Genomic DNA, 21,396 nt, shown 5'->3' with positions numbered 1-21,396 from the left:
CATAACGTCTGTTCCAATTTTCTCAAAACTAGTTCAGTTTTGTGGCTAATACACTTCAAACTTGAAGTGATTGGCCCAATGGTATACTACTAGTAGAGCAGTGGATATCTGAGTTGGGTCAGTTTGGCTCAGAGCATAAATACTCCTACCCTGGCCTACAATAATCACAGGGCTTAGTATTAGTGCAATTCTAATTAAAGCCCACCATACAAATCATTGATTCCTTCACAGTAGCAGCACTATAGGATAAAGAATGTAGTTTACTAAATATGATTTGTAGTAGCCAGCCTAGCTGAAGATTGTTTTAGCTAAATCAGCTGTTAATACCTCCACTGTAGCTTCTGTCTCTTGTTGGTGACTTGTACTGCTTTGTCTGTTCAGGTCATAAACGCCCCTTATACTTTAAATGCAAGTAACCATGTAACTTAACCTGTTGCTACATTAGTTGCACTATTAGAAGTATCTGTAATTCATACATCTCTACATATCTATATAAAGGCCAAACCTTGCATATTATAGTGGTGGATGTTGAGTTGACCAGCAACCTTTCTAAAATGGCCAAATATACCTGGCCACTTTTGACAGGTTCTACTGTATTCTCAGAGAAACAAACACAATGGACATATTCACAGACAAACAGACTCAAATGATATACTCACAGACGAACAGACTTACCGGTCACGGGGTGCAGCAGTATTAATTTTAACCTCATCGTCATCTTCATTACCCTGAGAATCCATGAATACGCTCCTTAGATCCTCAGACTCAAATGTGTCCATCTAACGTACTGTAATGGAGAATTAGTTAATAACTAACATAATTACAATACAATTTGTACTGTAATTACAAATTCACAATGAGATGGGAATCAAAAACAAACGTATCTGAAATATTAGCAACAACAAATCTAACAATTTGTATTCTAGTATGCATTGACATTTCCCACAAGTGGCTCTCTTAAAACGAGACCTCATACCAACTCCTATATCTTTTAAACTCGTACTAATTCCTATACACTTCAAAGATTAGTGGGTGGTGAAAACAATGCATTCATCTATAGTACAAAGTTTACCAGTGATACCAAATGGAAATAAAATTTCTATCCTACACTTGTGACAAAGCCAAATCCAGGTAGCTGTATAATAGAAATTCTGATCAAAAAAGTAGATGAATTTTAAGCCACCAAAAATTTATGAAACAAGCAAGGTCATGAATCTTCTAACTAACCTTCAAAGGTGGTTTTACCCCTCCAAAGCTTCGTAACCATAAATAATGTTGACATATCTAATCATTCAAAAGTCATGCACTTCTTTGAAGCATGAGGCTATCCTTTAGCTGGTAAACACTTGTGTAATCAACTGTGATTACAGCTGTGATAAGAAGTTGATCTTAAAGGAGCTACACTCAAATAAGTGATAACGGCAGGAGTGTGTCTAAGTAGTGGCCTCATAACAGTGGTTCATTTCACAGTCAAATTGAACACGCCGAAGAACTGTCCATATAACTGTTCTCACATCATTCCCACTCATTACTAGTTCTAAACAACTGTTGATTTTGTCATTGCATTATGTGGTCATGTGCACAAATATGGTTTCAAATAACAAGGTAATACTTTCCATATAAGGAAACTAGTTTATCTACCATAAACAAACATCAAATTTAAGTTCGGCAAATCAGCATGTGAAGCAGGTCAGCAGGGAAAAGGTTTGGTGAATTTGTCACAAAGTTAGTCAAAAAGTATTATCACAACACCAGCCTGTGATGGACTATGTATATTCTTGTTCAGTCTTACTGGTATGTGGTATGCTAGTTAAGTACGATAAAAGCCTTTTAACATAGTTGAAAGTGTGGCCAACATAACTCCAGTAAGGAAACAACCAAACATTGTATGTTATATGACAGGAAATTAGACTGCAATCAGGACTTAACAGCGCTAGCATTAGATGCTGTCCTCGATCATATTATCAACTCTTGCAGAAATGCTGGGCTTTGATGTGTAACTACTTTTCATCAACATTTGGATAGGCAAAAAAATTCAATCACACACTCACGAGAAATATTTATACCTACGCTTATAAGGCCACTGTAACTGAAGATCACCTGTCTAAACCAGCCAATTCAACAATGGTACAATTGGTTTTTTCAAGGGAATTTTTTTTTTTTTTTTTTTTTTTTTTTTTTTTTTTGCAGTTCGGCTGCTGTTCAGAAAGATTTCCCCTTGAAATTTGCAGCTTGATCAAAATGACATTGTTTGATAAACAAAACTTGAAGAGAAAATTTCCCTCGTTGAAATTTTGGATGGCGGCAATCCTTGAAAAATTTTCCCTCAAAAAATCCTGCTGTACAGTAGCTAGCTACATTCACACAATTACGTATATCCATAACCTGTCTGGTATTCAGCTTGTCAAGTTTACAAGCTCCTCTAGTATGTTTGCATTAGTTTAGTAGCTACTGTTGTGTGCCATCACTAACCACACATACAGTACTTCAGTTTGTCCTTGTTGTTTCAGCAGGATGATGTGTGTGTGCGCGCGCGTGTGTGTGTGTGTGTGTGTGTGTGTGTGTGTGTGTGTGTGTGTGTGTGTGTGTGTGTGTGTGTGTGTGTGTGTGGTGTAGTGTGTGTGTGTGTGTGTGTGTGTGTGTGTGTGTGTGTGGTGTAGTGTGTGTGTGTGTGTGTGCGTGTGTGTGCGTGTGTGTGTGTGTGGTGTAGTGTGTGTGTGTGTGTGTGTGTGTGTGTGTGTGTGTGTGTGTGTGTGTGTGTGTGTGTGTGTGTGTGTGTGTGTGTGTGTGTGTGCGTGTATGTGTGTGTGTGTAACCCGCATAATCTAGAAAACTGGATTGAAACGTAATAAATACGCATGCCTTGCACAATGCGCTGTAACTTTCCATTCTATGGCTATGCAATTTACGTCATTGTACGTACTTGTGATGTAACAAGGATTAAAATGATACCTACGGTTTTATCCTAATGCCAAATAGTGAGGCTAAAAGTAGGCGTGAAAAATAACTTTTTGATATGGAAACACGCAAACCCTTTACATACCTTTACAAAATGGTTGATAACTTGATGGTAGTTGCTCCCATTCGATTCCTCGTGAAATTTTCTATCAGACCATATATGACTCACCTGAGTAAACCCACAATCGAAATTAAACATGTGGCAAGAATTTTGAAACACGGACACGCGACGACGCTATTCATCACTTCATAACAAGTAAGCCACTGTAGTTACAGTGTTCATTTAACTTTCTCCAAGTAGCTCAGTGAACACACTTTTAATTTATGCATATATGTAGGCTGTAAGAATCACTTAGTGTCACCATGCGTGCCCGTATTGTGTAAACACACATTTCCAAAAAATTCTCTGCAGGTTTAAGGGTTAAACAGCAGCTGCTAAAAATTAACACAAAATCACGTAACTGAGTCAAAACACATGCAAACACTCTGCAAAGGAAAACTCTATTAGCAGATTATCTGTGTTAGTGGAACTTTTCAAGGCACCACAGAGGAGGTTGGAAATGTGCACATGATCCCAATTTGTACTGGAAAGCATACTGGACCTCCTTGGGTGCTGAGATGCCTCTCAATTGATGAAATATAACAAGTACATGATAATGGCACAATAAGCTCCACTGAAAGCTTAACTTGGGATATGTATAAATCACTTGAGATCTCGAGTCAGGCCACAAAATCTTTGCTAGAGAGGAAAACAGATGCTGTCCTAAAAAGAAAGAGAAAGAAAAAAACAAAAAAACAGAGGAGTCTCACTTAATAGTACAAGTAAACACCCAAGAAGTCATCCTATGTGACATACATCACAAAGACTATAGTGGCATGTGTCCTCCTATCATACAGTATGGTAGTACTGTATATATTAATTAAATACAAATAAATGACATAATCAACAGATCTGACTATCTATTTTTGTCAAAATATAAAGGTCACAGACAGAGGACAAAGCCTACAAACTCCCGACACACACGTACAGATATCGTCCACAATAACTGGTAAACTAGATAAATATACTTTTTCAAACCCACACTACCTCAATAAACACCGACAACACTTAAATGAGTATAAATCTAGTCCGGTGCCACCCACCGCTTCACAAAAAATAAGGGTCTGGTGAAATACTAAATCAAATCTAACACTAAAATCACCAGTAGCCAATTAAGTATGAGGACGTTCACACAAAATCACACTTGGCAAGGTAATACTTTTGCTCAAATTGAAGGACAATCATCTGACATTACCAGCAGTTATGTACACTATTTAATTGAGTTCCTTTTGAAATGATATGGTATCTGTATTTCACCGGACTGTCACTTTTTGTAAAGGGTATCACTCTTTTTAACATATTTCTATAAAACTTACGACAAAAAAAAAGGTAACCAAAACAAAAAATAAATTATAAAACAGTGCAATCCTGATCCGGATTTGAATCTGGGACCACCAGTATAATAGCCCAGTGTGCTACCAGATATGTTACCACTGACAGCGCCAGGCTAGCACGAAATAAAATTTAAAAATCAAGTGGATAGGTAATTAACGCATTTTTGCGAGGGCCAATGTAAGGTAAGTGCGCCTAATTTCGGACAGTCCCTAACTCCGGACACTTTAGCATATTTTGGTCTGTAACTTCGAAACGCCTGAACGTATTGCTTTAAAATTTTTGCCATAAGTAAAGTTACTTATAGTGTTCACACACATACTTAAACATTGGGTAAACTCGATCGTTCGTTGGAGTTGTGTCTGCCTTTGTGTTGGCGTGCATAGCTTAAAATATAAATAATCTCTGATAAACTTCTGGAATCATATAATAAATACACAAGTATACAGCTATTTTATTCCAAACAAAAGCCCCTTTCAAAGAGTGAAGTAATATTTGAATAGCTGACTTCTTCTTTGTTGCTAGAGTTCAGGGTTGGCGGCAGTTGTAGGCTGCGCGCGTAACTTTTCGCCTTGAAGATGGAATGAATGCACTTACTAGTGCTACCAAATGTAGCCAACAACATTACAAATAGATGAAGGGTTGTGCTTGTTGTTTTGCTGCCCTGGGATACGCATGCGTGAATTCAAATGTTTGAATGGCTTCTAAGAAGAACCAGTGGGGAACTCCTGAGCTGAAGGCCGCACTTCAAAGAGTATCTAGCAAAGAGATGTCATTAAGGCAAGCTGCAATTCGATATGGCATACCCAGAAGCACTCTTTCTGACCACAAAACTGGAAAGAGCACAATGAGGTATGGTGGTGCTCCAACAGTTTTGAGCCATGCTGAAGAATCAGAAATAGTAATTAGCTGTCAAGTTTTAGCTGAGATGGGTTTTCCCTTGGATAAAGCTTATGTAAGTGCTGTTGTTAGTGATTACCTTAAACAACAAGGGAAGCACAGTCCTTTTGGAGAATTAGGCATTCCTGGAAGGAAATGGTGGAGTGGCTTTCTAAGTCGTCATCCACAGCTTGCACAAAGGAAACCCCAACACCTTTCCAGGAAAAGGGCAGAAGCGAATGATCCTGCAGTTTTAGATGAATGGTTTGAAAAGGTACGGTGCTTATTCGAGTCTTCTAAACTGAAAGAATTTGACCAAAAAGATATAGGACAGAGGGTATGGAATTGTGACGAGACTGGTTTCTGCACTGCAGTAGTATCCAAAGTAGTGCTTACAAAGAGGGGTGCAAAAACTGTACATGAAGTAGGAGGTGGATCAGGTAGAGAATACATAACAGTATTAGGTGAGCACTGATATAACAGCAAATACTTATGCATATATCATGCATTACATACTATTACAGCTTGTGGATCAGCAAGTGGCACACGATTACCACCATACATTGTGTACAAGGCCAAACACCTGTACGACACTTGGAAACAGGGAGGGCCAGAAGGTGCTTTGTACAGTGCTTCATCATCTGGTTGGATGGAAAGTGCCAATTTTATCAGCTGGTTTAAGAAGATGTTTCTGAAACAGGTTGAATACTTGCTGAAGGATGGTCCAGTGGTTCTGTTTGTTGATGGGCACCATTCACACATTACATTGGAACTGATCAATTTGGCAAGAGAATATAAAGTCCACTTGATGTGTTTACCTCCTAATCTAACACATATTTTACAGCCACTTGACATCAGTGTTTTCCATCCTCTGAAGCAAGCTTATTTTAAGATTCTTAAGGAATATAAATTGGAAACACTGGCTGAAAATGTGACAAAAGCTGTTTTTCCATCACTGTTGAGAAAGCTTTGGGAGGTCTCTTTTAAACCCAATCACCTTACATCTGGGTTTAAAACTGCAGGGCTTCATCCTTTGAATCGACAAGCCATCACTGACTCTCAGCTACAAACAGGGATTCCATACCGGAAAGTACAGGGTGCAAAAGCAACATCACCACCACATACTCAGCCTGCCTCCGCATCGTCAGTCATCTTACGAGGGAAATGCAAAAAATGTGATGCTGAATTAACACCAATGAGAGCTCATATTACACTTCATTTCACCAGAATTTTGCAAAAAAAAACATTGCAAAAAAATGCCTCAGCGTAAAAGAAGAGTCCAACTGACATGCTATGGAGAAGCATTGACCAGTGATGAGATTGTAGCCAGGTTGGAAAGGCAGGCTGCAGCAAAGCAAAATCCGTCACATGGTGATACGGTTATTACCAGCAACAATGATGAAAATGGTGATGACGATGAGTACTCAAGTCATGATGAAGGTATATTGCAATGTATTAAAGCAATACTTACATATAATATAGCATTATACATACTGGTATATAGAGTATGGATTGGAACTTAAGAGGACCATGATCAACATGGCAGGGTTGTCCTGCATGCATGGAGTTATCTGATTTCTTACTAGTACTTCATATTGCATACGTACCAACATATTGTTATGTTTTCTCCTCGAAGGTGAAGATGCTAACTGCCAAGAATGTGGAAAATGTTATGATGATGAAGATGAGAAACTGCAAAAGGCCTGGATTGGATGTGACAAGTGCTGGAGATGGTTTCACTATCAGTGTGTGGGATTCAAGAGGAAGCCATCAAAGAAGACGAACTTCATATGCCGAATCTGTAAGATCAAAGCGAAAAGCAATGACAAGATGTAATTGATTACTTTTAAAACTGTACCTTCAAGTCTCGTTAATCATAACAAACGTGATCACAAGAAACACGTGGCGCTAAGAATAAATGATTTCCGGCTGATGAATATCCGTAGTTATCCGCGTGTAAATTTTAAAAACGAGAGGTAACAGAGGTAATGAAACATCGAATATAAATCAGTGCTCAACACAACCCACGAAACACATTTTAGCTGGAGTGGAAAGTTGTTGATCGCTATTTGACTGCTAGCTAATTTCTGTAGTCTTCTACAGGCTTCGCAGGCCTAGTGCTGCAACACTACCTTGACTTTTTAAAGCTTCAAACTCCGTGCTAGTATAGGTTATAAGGCTAAATAGTATATAACTTGCAACTAGATGGTGAATAAATAGGAAAAAATGCCCTATAGTAACAGCTTCTTAGTGTCCGGAGTTAGGAGCACATGCGAAATTTACACGAGACGAGATTGTGGAGCGTCGTGATCTACCTGATTGAGATAATCTGATGACATTTTTGTCAGAGATACACTGATTGATTAGCAATCCAGTGACACTTAGATATCGAATTTCCATGCTTGCAGTGTGGAGAAATAGTACCGGATGTAAAGAGTGTCCGGAGTTAGGCGCACTTACCTTACCAATGTTTGTTCCAAATAACGCTCTGCTCTGTTACAGATAACTACAACATACAATATGATAGTTTGCTACCACCAAATACACTGGAAAGAGGCGGCAATGTCTCTTTGCCGTGTGAACTCTAGAAGCTTTTACCCCAGTTTCACACTACACAAAAACACACACACAGATTCACTAACCGTTACGACAGTTAGAGATCGTTCAAAATCACCAAGCAGCGGTCGTTAATCGTCGTATACACGTCCTGTTTCTCCACGTGTTGACAATACTTTAGCGCCTAATAAAGAAAATTGACTAAAAGGCGCTTGTTAGTGCTTACCGCCAATTCCTCATTGATTGTCGCCCGTCAAGCAGGTGTGTGTACTAACTTGAAGAAAATTCAATTGTAGGAGCTCAGAAATCCGTGACTGAGAGCCAAAGCTCCCTGGTACAGGCGGGGACCCCCAGCCGGCACAGGAGGGACGGCTAACCTCGTTAAAGCAGTTAAAGGTACTGAAGTGCTACCAAGAGTGTTGCTGTGGGACACTTAACACACACAGGTACCTCATAGGGACTTCAGTTTTGGACCATATATTCATCAATTGGTCTATTGTATTCAGTCAAAAATTACAATACAATTTGTTTATGAGAAGTTGTCACAGTAAGGTTTCTTAGCATTGTCAAGATGTGTAGCTAATTACGAGACAGTACACATATTATGAGGCAAACAAAATGTGTAAATTACTTCACAATATCCTCTAACTTGTAGCAGAAAGTGCACAAAGAAATCATACACTACGATAGTAGTGTATAGTAGGGACCACAAAGGAGTAGGCGTGACCCACGAAATAATATCACCCAAAAAACAGCCTCAATTTCCCCTAACGACGATCAGGCAGTATTGGTTAGGTGAAACTAAGCCCAAACAAGCTTTCAGGTCGACCTGAAACGCTTTCAACAAGTCGCTACGGAATTTTTAAAATAATTTATTTTAATGGAATTTTCTACTGACTGAGTAAGTAAGTAACTGACTGAGGCCTTCAGACAAGCGTAACTCGATAACAGCTAAGGCTGCGGGCTTGATTTTTTCACTGTTTGACGTCACTTCGGCCCGACAGATGCCTTTTGGCATACCGCAGTACGTACAACGCATTCTTCATGAACTTACCAGTGTCCTCCTTTGTGTCCCGTTCATCTTTGCTGACAGCGAAAAGTGTCGATTTGGCGATAGCACATGATGGCTTCCCTTCGTAACGGAAATCGTCCGTATTTGTCATAGTGGCTTTTGATATCAGAGGTACTTTTCAAACAGTTCTTGATTCATACTGCTGTGTAACAGGTTGAACATAGCCAACAACGAAGCGTAATGGGTACTCAGTTTCCTTTTCAGATGATAATTGATATAACTGGGGCGTGCAGCACCATTTCTTTCTTTCGGTATGTGTGAATTACAGAGGTACTTTTCGAACAGTTCTTGATTCTAAATGCTGCATGACGGGTTGAACATAGCTAACAACGAAGCGTAATGGATACTTCACTTTTTACACGATAATTGGGGGGCGCAGCGCCATTTCAGATGTGGTATGCGTGGGTTCACCAGTCATAATAGAATTATTTATAATAAAAAGTTAACAAACAAATACACAGAAAAATTTGGAAATTTCAACTAGAGTAGGGACCATAGCACATTGATAAAAAGTACTGAAACAAGCTGGAGTAGTCCATGATATTAATTCACAGTAAAACAATAAGAAGTGTTATATCCCTACTGTGCATTTCCATTATGGTATCTTGAGCACAGTAGGGATATAAAACTTCTTATTGTTTTACTGTGATTTTCAGTCTGTGCTTTACCTTTGGAGAGTCCTAAGGAGAAAGCCAAGTTCAATGACAAACATCAGTTCCTCAGTGAATTCAATAAATCTGAAGCCATCCGAAAAGGAACAACTCCAAATGTTCCCTAAGGGTTAAAGATGCCTCCATCGAACTAACAACAAAGTGGAATAGGATGTTACATAAATGTAGGACGGGGCTCACAGAAACTCTGGTTGACCATTGTGAAGCTGAAATCACACAAACTGACAGCTCAGGTCACCCAGGAGGCATTACTTGAGCTAATTCCCCAACTCATAACAGTCTTACATAAATACAGTGCTCAAAATTGTTGTTAGGGAAGTCAAACTTGACACCGAGATTACCACCAGAAAGCTACAAAGGAAGAGAAAGAGATCATCAAAACCAGAGACATCATCAAAGAAACAAGGAGCTAATAAAATAATTCCAGTACCAAATAAAGTCACAATGAGGCGAGCCAAGCCTAAAAAGTTGTTTTCAAAAATCTCAAAAGTAAAAGACCATGTATACAAGGAAACAGCTAGAAAGAATATAACATATCACTTATTAATAATTTATCAAAGTGTCACATAATGCATACATGTACTGTTTCATATTAACCTTATTCCAGGCCCTAATAGCATCCCCGTCCATCCTCATGTTTCTGTAGAAGACAAACTAGAGGGAATATAGGTATCTGTGTAGAAAATGCATCTAAAGACACCTGAGGTTATTGTAAGAGACAGGCTATTTGTCTGGTTCTGTACATAAGGTATGCAATCACTAAATAATTTCTATGCTACTTGCACAATCTACTAGTTTAATCCATCACTTGTAGTGATTAAGGGTTGATCACTTTTTCTTAACTTCATAGTTTTCATCATGTTGTCCACTCCACTGAATGAGAGGATGTCTCCATTTTCTTGTTAGGCCAGGCAAACTTGATTACTTGTTTCTCTGGCCGGCATCCCCACCCACATCACTTTTTATCCTACCGCCTGAAATTTCATTGTTGCAGTTATTGATCACATGCACACGAATTTTGATGCTGAGAAGGCTGGCCATCATTTCACAGTACAGAAATTTGATTTAGATTTTGACTTTTATTTTAACCTCGTGGTAGTCAGCAAAAGCCGTTCTTCCCTACCAGAGCACACACACAACAATAGACATGGTACAAAACACAACCACTAAACAACCATGTTACACATACAATAATATACTACACAAGCTTATTTAAGTAAAAGTCCTTAACAGAGGATATAAATTCATGTAACACTTGTGGCATCAGTGAGAGAATTCCACCAAGAAGTGGCAACATGTATGATAACTATGTTGTGGTCCAAATAAGATTGGTGGATCAAGAACCAAACATGGCTTACTGCTATTGTGATAGTAATGAAACATGGCATAAGTAGATTTGATCAGAGAAGGGCAACCAGTTTAATTGTCAACGATGCGCCCAGATAACGTATCTTGCAGCTCAGCAAAGGCTATAAAATGCATTATAGTTTTAGAAGGCTTTTGCTTATTTTACAGTGACAGATAGCCTACTGTTCAGTGGTTAGAAGCATTCCTTTAATAATCAATAATGAAAAATGACCTCCCACCCACACAAGAATCCCAAATTTTGTGGATGAGAGAAAAGTAATCAAGTTTGCCTGGCCTTAGTACAAAAGATGAAGCACAAGCTTCTGCCAGACCTAGTCACATAGCCAGACCACTCTTTCTCCTTTTACGCCAAAACTACCCCACACCATTACTATTCCACAGCAGCCTATAGCGTAGTTTGACACTCTTCCCTCTCTATTATATACTCTTGATATTACACACTTAGTCTGTCACATTGAAAGTTTGAAAAAGTGGACAAATTTAATATGCCCACGAGTAACACTCAAAATTGCATGAGGTGAAACCGAGTGCAATTTGGTTGTCATTCCCTATATTTGCAGGCCCAGTAACATTTATATAAACTAAATGCCAAAAAAGGATATGAAAATTTTCTTATATGTGCATACTTATAGTAGGAACAGAAGTGTGGTAAGGTGTAATGTTATAGTTTGTTTGTTTGTTTGTTTGTTTGTTGAAATTTTGATTCCATTGTGGGAGTATGCCATCAGCTTCAAAGTTTGACCTGTTATAGTATCTCATAATGTTATGGAAGAATTGTGTGAAAATTCTAGGACAGCAGTAGATCTAGACAGCAGGTTAATAAGTCCAAAAAAATAATTGATTTTAAAATGTTATTTACATGTAAGCAGAGAAAATAGCGTCAGCCAAAGAAGATTGCTTTTCAGCTGTATGTCCTGAGAGCATAATAAAATAAGTACCCATACTTACTCAAACATCATATTTTAAATCCTTTCAGGCAATCTGTTCCAAACGGCCATGCTCCTGTATACTGATCTGTGTAAATTTCTTCCAGAGCAACCAGTAACATCCATAGTATATGATAAAAATTCCATGTAAATAAGGAGGAGAATCTTGTTGAGAATCTTAAAACTTGTAAAGCTGTATGAAAAGTACACCTTTCAGTCAAAAATTAAGTGTTACCAGAAGAAGGGAATGATGACGTAAACTTTGAATGGAGACTTTCTAAAAGACAAGTGCCAGTAATTTGATGGTAACCAAACAATATCAGATATCCAGTACTGGTAGAATACAAGCTTAATAAAGCAACTGCAGAACTCTGGAGGAAGCTGTCTTAACCCGATTCCTTCTAACTCTACCAAGAACATAGTCCACATGAACTTGCCAAGTAAGATTAGAACAAGCCTGCTTCAAGATAGCACCATCCAAAGTTGTTGTGAAAGTTGTTGTTGCATTATAGAATCTGTACAACACAGAACAACAACAGTGAAGACTTTTTAAACCACTCTACTATAAAATATAAAATAAACACCACAAGAGGGGTAAACAGGATGTAAATCAGCACATTCGTAGCTGGTAACTAAGGTTACAACATGTAACACCCTCATGTACACTAGTTAAGGACACTAGTTACTTCTACTACTCTATGTATAGTCATGACACATTCAAGAAGCAAAGACCAATAGAAGGGAAGTGGTTTATACCTCCCTTGGCTTTAACACCCATACATTACAAGTTTTACAGGATACATAGTTGCCGTAAGTTATCTCCCCACATAGAGACACAGAACTACTGATATTGATCATGAGATAGGCTTGAGCCAATTATGCTTTGAAAATAGCTTCTTATGGTTTTGAGCAGTGCTCAAAAATCCAGCCTATTATGCTATTGTGCTTTCAAAATCAAACCTGTTTTATTAGAGTATATCAGTCTGGCTTTCCTGACTGCAGTGTGACTGTTCTATTAGAGTATATCAATCTTATTTCCACAAAGTGTGAATAATCAGCTGAGAGAAACAGTAAAAATAATAACATTGCACAATAATGTGTTCATATTTGCTGTATTTTTGGTGTGCGCATTACGCATTTTAATTATTATGCTGTTATAGTGCTTGATGTCCTATGCTATAATATTATGCTGGAAGTTGTACTGGCATAGTTGGCACAAGCCTAAGATGAAATGAGGGATTTACATTGTGATTAAAACTTCCTTTGTATATTCAGTGAACATGTGGATTGGTTATAGATTACAGCCCTATCCAGCACATGTCTTAACTATGTTTAACATGAGTTAAACTTGCATCTCTTTTAAATTATATTTCCTGTATCCAACAAATACAACAACTTTTTATTATAATTGTGTATAGCAGGTATCATGACAGTTCCAAATCTCCCTGTCACCAAGAACCAGCCTTAATTTACTTCTTAACAAAATGATAGCAATTTATAATTAATCCAAACATACCTTCAGCATGATCTAATGTGCTGTCAATATTTTTAATAAACTTTTAAAAATATGTTATCTGATAATGTGAACACTGACTGACTGAACGACCGACCAGTCAACTGACTGATCAATTGATCGACCAACTGATCAACTGGCCGATCAACCAGCCGACTGACTGATCAACTGACCGATCAACCAGTTGACTGACTGATGGTGCAATCTCAGTCAAGCCAACACCTCCTTGACCTAGCCAATATGACACTAGTTACTTCTACTATGTAGTCATGACACATTCAGGAAGTAACAAGTACCAATAGAAGGAAGGTGGTTTATACCTCCCTCTTATTAGTATCACCTTCACTAACCCATGTATTAGCTACAAGTCATACAGGCACAATCAAATTATGAACAGTTACAAAGATGATAACATATTGTTGTGTTGATATCTTCACTAATAATCACCACACAATAAAGCACATGACATCAGGTTTGGGTAATTTTTTGGTCTGTTAGCTAATCAGAATGCGTTTTATTGATTCCTAGAAGGTAATGAATTTTATTTTATAACATAATATTATTTTATTTATTAAGACTTTACAGCAGAAGTGCTGAAGGTTTGTAGGACACCTGATCCTACAGCCTGTTTAAAGTTGTTACATAAAGTGTATTTAAGGGTGGAGAAAGGAGAACAAATCCATGACTAGACCCAGGCGGCCTCGAGCCTGCAGCCATCTGATTAATGCTCAAAACACTTACAGGAGTCTGCCAGTCGGTCAGGATATGGTCTGTTAGCTAATCAGGATGTGTTTTATTGATTCCTAGAAGGTAATGAATTTTATTTTATAATACATTAATACTTATTTATTAAGGCTTTACAGTACAAGTGTTGAAGATCTGTAGGACACCAGGTTAAAGATGTTATTTTAAGTGTGTTTGAAAAGGAGAAAAATTTCATGACTGGACTTGGGCAGCTTGAACCTGTGGCCATTCAATTTACACTCAAGTCGACCTGCCAAGCAGTCAGGATGTTTTCCACCTTTCAATTATAAGGTATTATTAATTCAACATTGAATTGTCACAACAAAATCACACCAAATACTGCAACTACGTATGCCATGTTGGATACTGGTAATAGTTTAAAAGAACATCCATAGTATGTCAGATGAAGGTACATGTCACGGTAATAATAATAATGAGATAGGGATCAATCTAAATTGTTTCCTCTCATCTTTTGCCTTTCCTTCTCAACAAAATTAATCATAACATTACTTAGGTCAGTGTGCCGTAACCAAGTTTTTACTGAACATTAAACAATGTTTTATTTACTAGCTATTGATCACCCTACTCTGACTAACCAACTGACATTGATTCAAAATGTCTTACTGACTGACTGACTGGCCGATTGAGTGAGTGAGTGACTAACTGACTGACGGACTGATTGAGTGACCGACTGACTGACTGGCTGTCTGACTGACGGAGAACGAATAATGAACGGATCGACCAACTGACCGCCTAACTAACTAACTATGGCATTTATCCAATGTTGTCTTATTTGGTTGTTGTATTTTTATTTGCGCATCAGATAATTAGCAAAAAGATACTACAAACATAAAGAAGTTAGGGCAAAAATAAATGTAGCAACTTTAGTGGTACAACAGAAGACATGTGGCTAGCCAAGTGACGTTTAACTTTGTAAAGTCAATCAAACCTTTAATTTGTATTAGCCATTGTTAAGTTATTTTTTCAGGAAATATCAGTCAGTTAGTTAGTTAATCATTCAGTCAGTCAGTCAGTCAGTCAGTCAGTCAAAGCCATTGAATTAGAAATTACGAATACGCATAGAGGAAACCTTAAAAATTGACAAGGGAAAAACATTCTGACTGCCTGGTAGAATCCTGTAAGCACTCGAGCGTAAATCGGATGACTGAAGGTTCAAACTGCTCATGTCCAGTCATGGATTTTTGTCTTCTTATCAAACACATTTAACATGACATCTTTAAATAACCTGTAGGAGCATTGATTTGTGCAGTAAGTAAACTAATATCCATTTGGTTCAACATGGAGGTACTTTGAGATAAAGTCATTCTCTAGAGTTCCTATGGATACAAATACATGAGATTGACAAGTAGGCCTGAGCCTATTATGCTCAAAATTTTACCTATTATTCTTTCCAGAATTTCCCAAAAATTTCCCCTATTATTCTTTTTGTTATTCTTGTATCCAGCCTATTATTCCATAATTATTCTCATTCAGTATATATCTGTGGCCAGTCACTTAGTTTTCAAGATGCTATAGTTTTGTCCGAATTATTAATAAGGCCACTCCAATTGGTAATTATGTTTCTGGTCCTTTGAAAATCAGTTTTAGGTGTGGGCGGGCGGAATTCAGCAACAAACCAACAATGAAGTGACTGCTCAATTAGAGTATTTTTGTGATTTACTGACTGTTCTATTAGAGCATATCGATCCGTACTATGCACTCTGTCCATTTCTTGCAGGTTTTCACCGATAAAATACAAATTATGGCATTTAGATAGTTAGATTTAGCATACTTGTTGCAGCCCAATATTTGTTTCTGAAATCTAGGTTTTTCAAAAAGCTGATGCAGGAATTTTACCCATGTATTTCTGAAATTTCACATTCTCCAAAAAAGGATGTGGGCGGTGGACCAGAAACATAATTACCAATTGGAGTGGCCTAGCCATATAATCATGAAGCATTCCACCTTACACATCATTTTTCTATCCATAATAGTTACAGCAGACTTAGAATAGTAATAATTCAAGTGTATTTAATTATTAGTGTATTATAATAATATGCTGTAACTACTGTATAGCTACTAAGTTAGGTAGATAATAATGCTCAAAGACTTGAAGAAGATACACTGGTATAAAGTTTCAGAATTGCAGATAATCATACAGTTAAATCCCTGGTGCTGGCTGCAGATTATTAGCATGAAACGATCTGACTGCTCTATTAAAGTATTTGAGCGTTCTATTAGAGTATATCGATCTTTTAGCTCCTTTCAGCCAGCACTCCTGTCAGCTTTATATTATTTGTAGTAGCTCAACTCTTTCTTCTAGGTAATCAAGAAGAGACACGCCCCCTAATTCCACCGATTATTCCCGTGGTCGTCCGATTATTCTAAAATTATGCCTGTAATCATCCTATTATTCCGGAATTATTCTCACAAAATTGATGACCTATTATTCTCAAGATTATGCCGGCATAATAGGCGCAGGCCTATTGACAAGGGGAAAACCCGTCAGTCCCCTGTAAGCATTCAGTTGTAAATTGGATGGCTGCATGTTCGAGCTGCTCAGGTACAGTCATGGATTTTATCTCCTTTCTGCACCTTTTCAACCATAGTTATTACAACATCATCTTAAACAAGCTGTAGGACCAGGTGTACTACAGACGTGCAACAATTATGCTGTAAAGCCTTAATAAAATATTGTTTTATAAAATTTTCAATATCTTCTAGGAATCAATAAAACACATTCTGATTAGCTAACAAACCAAAACATTACCCAAACCTGATTAGTGATGAATACATCAACACAACAATGTGTTGTTATCTTCGTAACTGTTCACAATTTGATGTTGTGGATAGTCTTTAGCTAGTACAGTGAGATACTAACAGATCACTCATAATGTGTTAGTGTAATTTTGTTATTTGTTTAGATGTTCATCAGAAGATAAAGAACCAGTAGCTACAGTACTATATAACAATTAGTATTTGGTTGATGGTGAATAAGATCAGTAATACTCAATATGGGGCACACTGACAGTTTACTATCCTCCATTGACTGTGTAGCACCCTCTGGTGTAAGAACTTAAAAAGTGTACATTATGTTCAGTTATTTGGTACAATAACTTGCTATGGCTTCCAATTACTGTCAGGAAGTTAGTAGGTGTTACATCCCGTGTTCTTTATAATCAACTGCTGAACAGTCTCAATCAAGCCGAAATCTCATTGACCTTTGCAAATAAGAACACTAGTTACTCTGTGACACATTCTGAGTAACAATTACCATCAGAAGGATGATGGTTTATGCCTCTCTCTTCTTAATATCAGCTTCACTAAGTATTAACACTCATGCATTACAAGTCTTACAATTAAGGCACATAATTGTTTTGTTATGAGTTATCTCCCCACATAGAGCTTTTTGAGATGAAACAAGGATTTTATATCGTGATCGAAGCTGCCTTCGTCTTAAATATTTAGATTCACGTTAGTGAACATGTGGATTGATTATAGATTACAGCCCTATACAGCACATGTCTTAACTATGTTTAACATGTTAAACTTGTAATTTCCAGTATCCAATACAGAATAATTGCAACTTTTATGATAATTATGTATTGAAGGTGTCATGACTCTTCCTGCCCAGTGGCATATCTAGAGGTGGGCCTAGGTGAGCCTGTGCCCTACCAAAGCATACCAGTATGTGAGATCATACACTCTAACAGAGCAGTCGGTCACTCTATCAAAGCAGTCACACTATTCAGAGAAGCAGTGTCAGTAGCAAACTGTGCAGTTTAACAAGGATTTTAATCTACTTTATTGGTTGTCATTGTGAGCAGGCTGTGGCCATTTTTTGTTGACTCTTGTGCCCTAAGAGACTGGATATGCCACTGTTTCTGCCACTAAGAACAAGCATTAAAATAATAGAAAATTAAATTCAAGCATGCCTTCATCATAATCTAATATACTGTCAATATTTTTACCAAACTTAATTTGATCTTATGAACACTTAATGATCGACCAACCAACCAACCAACCCACTGATCAGTCAATCGACTGACCAACCAACTGACTGACTGATGGTTCCAGACAAGTGTAACTTAACAGTGGCTAATGCTAATTGGTTTGATAGTAAATTTAAATGTCACTTGCCCAGCCACATGTCTTTTGTTGTACCAGAGTTGTTACAGTTCATCTTGTGGTACACATTTGTCCTATTTTTGCCCTAATTTCTATTTGATTTACCACGAAGTGTCAGTTAATGAGTAACACACCATTGGATTTGTTAGTTATCTGTCACACGGACTAACTGAGAATAAAACAAAACTGAAACAAGGAAAAAAGGCAAAAATGAGTAAAAAAATGATTATAATTTCTGTTTCCAAAGCAGATTCAAATAAGCGGTTGTTCTCCATCTTTAATATCTCCCTGCACTATTGCAGAATTCACTTTGTGGTAAAATCCCTGACACCACTGAGTGCAGGCACCCACTTCATGGAAGATATCTGTCTAGGTTGCAAACCAAAAATACTTTATACACTACTTATACCCTGTAAATAAGGATACCTCTTTAGGGACAAGAATAAATTCCTCACATATCTCTATCCTAGAGTAGTTAAAATATGTTATGTTCAGTAGTGTTTGTGGGTTTGTAAGTAGTTCATGAGAAGTCTCAAGCCATTGAACAAGAATTTGTAAACACTCATTGATGAGACTTTAAAATTGTGTTATACAATATAATTCATTACCTTCTAGGAATCAATAAACACATTCTGATCATATTAGCTAACAGACCAAAACACTACCCAAACCTGATGTCATGAGCTACATTATGTGGTTTTAGTATAGTGAATTTTTTCACTGTTTGACATTGATTCAGCTGGACACGTGCCTTTTGGCATGCCGCAGTACTTACAATGCATTCTTCATTGACTAACCATGCAGTGTCCTCCTAGCTTTGTGTCCCATTCATCTTAACTGACAGTGAAAGGTGTCAATTTAGTAGTAGCACATGATGGCTTCCCTTCGTAACAGAAATTGTTCGTATTTTTCAGGTTGCAGAGGTGCTTTTTGTATAGTTCTTGATTTGTAATGAAGACACTCTGGTGTATGCAATGAACTTACTATGGCTTCCAACTACAGTCAGGAAGTTAGTAGATGTTATAAGAATATACACAGATCATGTGTTCATAAGACGGTCTGTTCAACTGTACAGTCTCAGGAGTGGATCTAGAATTTATAAAAGGGAGGCTAACTCAAGGTTCCAATCTCTTGGGTGGAGATGTACAAAGCGCACCTCCCAGCATGCTTCACATGCTTGAACTAGAGAAATCTGGGGACATGCCCCCAGGAAACTTTTGAAACATAGATGCTAAAATGCTACAATTTAGAGACATTTCCACATAAAATTCACATTTCTGCCTGTAGATATTTTATACACTGCCTTTAGATTATAGGTATGGCTCTCTGAAGAATTTTGTTAATGGAAAAGTTTGAGTAGGTACAGACAACCAAGCACATGATACACCCTCTCACAATTGCACAACAATAGGTGCATGTTAGAATAATGTTGAACATGAAAAAATTGAATGATACGAGATTGAATCTAAGAGCATTTTCAATGGAACCTGTGTACCTGAATTAAGTATTGCCATACATTATAACTACACCAGTAGATGAATCAATCCTTTTAAATGGACCAATTACTTCATTGTATGTATAGGTGCAGGCAGATTCAAAAACGTTTACAGAATCAACTATATGCTTCCAGTGAATGTTCTATTGGAGTAGTTAGGTGACTGCTCTATTAGAGTATTTCAATCTTATACACTTCCAATACTGATCCGAGTCCTTGTTGCATAAACTTTAGCATAAATCCACTGATAATACCTTGGAAAGATGTTTATAAGGTGGGATTATGAGTATTTGTATTATTAGTGATCATATAATTATGCTAAGACAAAATTTCATTTTAATCCTCAGCATATTGATCAAGTAATACCTAAAAGTAAAGGGGGAGGGCTTCAGCCCCCATAGCACCTCCCCCTGGATCTGCCCTGAGTCTCAGTCAAGCCAACATTTCCTTGACCTAGCCAATAAGACACTAGTTACTTCTACTATGTAGTCATGACACATTGTGGGAGTAACTAGTACCAATCGAAGAAAGGTGGTTTATACCTCCCTCTTATTAGTATCACCTTCACTAACCCATGTATTAGCTACAAGTCATACAGGCACAATCAAATTATGAACAGTTACAAAGATGATAACATATTGTTGTGTTGACATATTCACTAATAAAGACCACACAATAAAGTTCATGACATCAGGTTTGGGTAATTTTATGGTCTGTTAGCTAATCAGGATGTGTTTTATTGATTCCTAGAAGGTGATGAATTTTATAATACAATATTTATTAAGGCTTTACAGTACAAGTGTTGAAGGTCTGTAGGACACCTGGTTAAAGATGTTATTTTAGTTGTGTTTGAAAGGGAGAAAACTTTCATGACTGGACTTGGGCTTGTGGCCATTCGATTTATGCTCGAGTCTGCCAGGCAATCAGGATGTTTTCTTCCTTTCAATTTGAAGGTCTTATTTTAAAACATTGAATTGTCACAACGAAATCACTCCAAATATTGCAATTATGCTGTGTTGGATACTGGTAATAGTTTAAAAGAACATCCATAGTATGTCACATGAAGGTACATGTCACTGTAATAATAATGAGATAGGGATCAATCATGAAGATCTAAATTTTTTCCTCTCATCTTTCACCTTTCCTTCTCAACAAAATTATTCATAACATTACTTAGGTCAGTGTGCCATAACCAGTGTTGGGAGTAACGTGTTACATAAGTAACACGCTATGTAATATTATTACTTTTGTGGTAACAAAGTAAATATAATGAAATACGCTATAAAAACAGGTAATATAACTCAAGTTACTTCACTTACAAATGTAATGCATTACCTAAGTAATTTAGTTACTGTAACGAGTCTAATATTACGTAATATTATTACTACAAGTAACGAAGTTGCTAATCTCGTTAGTTAGCCTCTGAGTAAAGCCTAGCCACAACGAAGTAATGAAGCCTACTGAATGAAGCTTATTCACCAGCTTCTTACTTATAGCCAAGATTTGCACATTGTCCAACAATGCAATCATGTCACGTGATAAAGTGGTAGTTTCACACGTGAACGTTTAAGGCTGTGGACACAAAGTAATATTATGTAATATTATTACAGTTACTTTATTTTATGGGTAATATGTAACTGTAACTAAATAGTTC

The 21,396-nt window shown here is 37.3% G+C and overlaps 1 protein-coding gene across 5 annotated transcripts in view; it reads right to left on the bottom strand.

The window, feature by feature from the left end:
* Nucleotides 1–21,396, bottom strand: part of LOC136247561 (equilibrative nucleoside transporter 1-like) — a 265,718-nt gene that overhangs the window by 35,837 nt on the left and 208,485 nt on the right. For 3 of the 5 annotated variants that reach the window (XM_066039313.1, XM_066039317.1, XM_066039318.1), the window contains exons 1-2: nt 7,912–8,073; nt 676–787 (exon numbers count right to left, since the gene is read on the bottom strand). The exons of the other annotated variants lie outside the window; for them this stretch is intronic. In XM_066039313.1, the coding sequence (XP_065895385.1) occupies nt 676–779 (104 nt within the window). In that variant the 5' untranslated portion in view covers nt 780–787; nt 7,912–8,073. Of the gene's footprint in view, nt 1–675; nt 788–7,911; nt 8,074–21,396 lie in introns of those variants that run through there. 5 annotated transcript variants of the gene reach the window in all.

Source organism: Dysidea avara, chromosome 2, assembly GCF_963678975.1.
Source record: "Dysidea avara chromosome 2, odDysAvar1.4, whole genome shotgun sequence".
Taxonomy (NCBI): domain Eukaryota; kingdom Metazoa; phylum Porifera; class Demospongiae; order Dictyoceratida; family Dysideidae; genus Dysidea; species Dysidea avara.
This window is presented reverse-complemented; position numbering and strand designations above follow the sequence as displayed.